Genomic DNA, 2,494 nt, shown 5'->3' on the forward strand with positions numbered 1-2,494 from the left:
TCTCTGCTCTCAAAGATGAGTAGGATTGTAGAAAACACCAGTGGCACGAAAGGGCATCCTGGATGGGGGACGCCATGAGCATGGCATTGAACTGAGCATAATCTTTTGTGTCTGAGGGAAAAGCATTGAGAGGATGCTCGTTGGATTGGAAACACCCTGCTGGAGTAGTAGTGGAGCCTAAACAGGTTGAATGGGACAGTTATTCAGTTATTCATATAGATTCAGATTATGAAGGATTTGTAGACTTTACTGAATGTTATATATGTTCAAATTTTTGTATTTTCATCGATGCACTCGCCACTGTCACACAAAAGTTTCTGAGAGGAGTAAGGACTGTTAAATGAATGATGAAAATCTCTGTATTTCAACACGAGTTTAGGATTAATATTTGCAGAAGTTACTATGTACATAGCTACACATGTGAGTCTAATGTTGAACTGGCACATGAGAAAACATAACTAATACAGTGAATTGTTTCCTAGGCCGGACCTGATAGACATGAATACTGTTGCTGTTCAAAGCAACCTTGCAAATTTAGAGCACGCTTTTTATGTAGCCGAAAAAATTGGTGTTATAAGACTTCTGGACCCTGAAGGTGAGTTACTGTCTTGAGTAGATGTAAACTTGCATGGAAGTCTGATCAAGCGTAATCTGTCAACATTTTGAAATAATGTATGTTGCTGCTTTTAGATGTTGATGTCTCCTCCCCTGATGAAAAATCAGTAATAACTTATGTGTCATCTCTCTATGATGCATTTCCTAAAGTCCCTGAAGGTGGGGAAGGCATCGGAGCAAATGTGAGTATTGATTTTTCTGTGCTAGAAGTTGCTGAATCCATAACGCCCAGTTGACGGAATTCTTTGATAGTGCTTTTTATAGTTCTTAAGTATTTTTCTAGAATTTGAGTGAATATGGTATTTAATAAACTGATACTGTATACATTTTAATGGCATCATTCTACCACCAAAATTAAAATATAACTCAAAGCAATTTGTTCTATATCATAAATAAAGTAAGCTATTCAGAATTATCTGTCATTTTATAAATAATAGCTGGAAAGCACTGAATTTTGGAGATTTTCATTTTTAACTTGCGGCTGTTTTACAACTCCTCTAGTTGTAAAGTCAAGACGCAGTGTTGCAATGAAAAACACAGAAAAAATATGTCATGACTTTTCCGACAACCCAATATATGTACAGAATAACTCACTTTTGAAAGTCATTTCCAAGTTTACTAGCTTATATGAGCCCATGAGATAAGTTGGCTCACTACTGTTTTTCTGATTTAATGGTGAGATCCAGAGGAAGTGTATTTATTTTGCCAAATCGACAGAGCGACTTTGTAACAGGGCAAGGTCTCTGACACAGAGATCTGGACCCTATCGGTCCACTGTTTGCCAAAGGCTTGTGTCATTCAGCTCAGCCACGCATTTTGTGGTGATCATGCTAACAAGTGCTTGTGCATTTCTGGAGGAGACAGGAAGCCCTGTATGTGTTATGCGTTTGGGGATGATCTCTCCTTACCCTGAGCTTCTACCCTCCTCCTTGCAGATACCATTTTTCAAAATTTTACTTTGAAGAATTAGGAGCTCACCTTGGGAAACTTTCTTTTCTGGCCTCTTCCTTCCTCTCTGTGTGCTGTTGTTCTAGACTTCTTCCCATTCCCTTCCTCGTGTTCTTTTTCTCAAAGGTCGTATCCACTCTTTGACCCCTGAGTAACTTACTCCCCTGCTCATTCTCTCCTCTGGTTCAATGCAGTTCTCCAACGACTCACTGTTAAGTGTTGCTTGAGAATGTTTCTTGTGGCCATTCCTTGCTTTATCTTTTCACTACCTTCACCCCATCCCTGATGCTTATCTCTTCATACTAGAACCAGGATGATAGTTATGGTTTTCCATTATTTTTCTCTTCCCATCAGTTCTGCACACTGTCGCCAAGTGAGCTTGAAAACTTTCATTGGCTACACATGACTTGCAAGGTTAAATCTAATCTAGATATTCTGACATTCAAAACTCTGCTTATATGAACCCTGCTTGCCTATGTTTTTAGCTATGACACCCCAACACAAACTGTTTGCTAGTAGCCATTTCTATTTCAGAGTCCTGACTCACTTGGGACTCCCTTATCTTTCATCCACTTCTCTCTGCCCCCCAGAGCAATGACTTATTGGACGTTGCAAAACCGCTCTGAGACTACCTCTCCCGAGAAGCCTTTAGTGACTGTTTTAGGCACATTTCTGCTTACCTGATTTTTATCTGAACCCCTAGCATATACTGTTTCAGTTATTTCAACACTTAATCAAATACTGCTTTTCATTTTCTTCAGCTGTTTATAGTATGAATCTCTCTTGCCTCCCCATCTAGAGCGTATCTCTTTCATCATAGGTATTTTGTCTTAAAGCATTATATTTTTATTACAACACTTAGCACAATGAGCACAATGCTTTGAATATAATTAGCACTCATCAGATACTTAATTGAATTTAGCAGCTAACA

General features: G+C 38.8%; 1 protein-coding gene across 1 annotated transcript in view; it reads left to right on the plus strand.

Annotated features, from left to right (window-relative positions):
* DST (dystonin) overlaps positions 1–2,494 on the plus strand; it is a gene marked incomplete at its 3' end in the record, with an annotated part of 435,221 nt that overhangs the window by 271,683 nt on the left and 161,044 nt on the right. The window contains exons 11-12 of the mRNA XM_019624589.1: positions 483–595; positions 691–797. Of these exons, the coding sequence (XP_019480134.1) occupies positions 483–595; positions 691–797 (220 nt within the window). The remainder of the gene's footprint in view (positions 1–482; positions 596–690; positions 798–2,494) is intronic.

The sequence above is a fragment of the Hipposideros armiger genome, unplaced genomic scaffold (genome assembly GCF_001890085.2).
Source record: "Hipposideros armiger isolate ML-2016 unplaced genomic scaffold, ASM189008v1 scaffold_595, whole genome shotgun sequence".
Taxonomy (NCBI): Eukaryota; Metazoa; Chordata; class Mammalia; order Chiroptera; family Hipposideridae; genus Hipposideros; species Hipposideros armiger.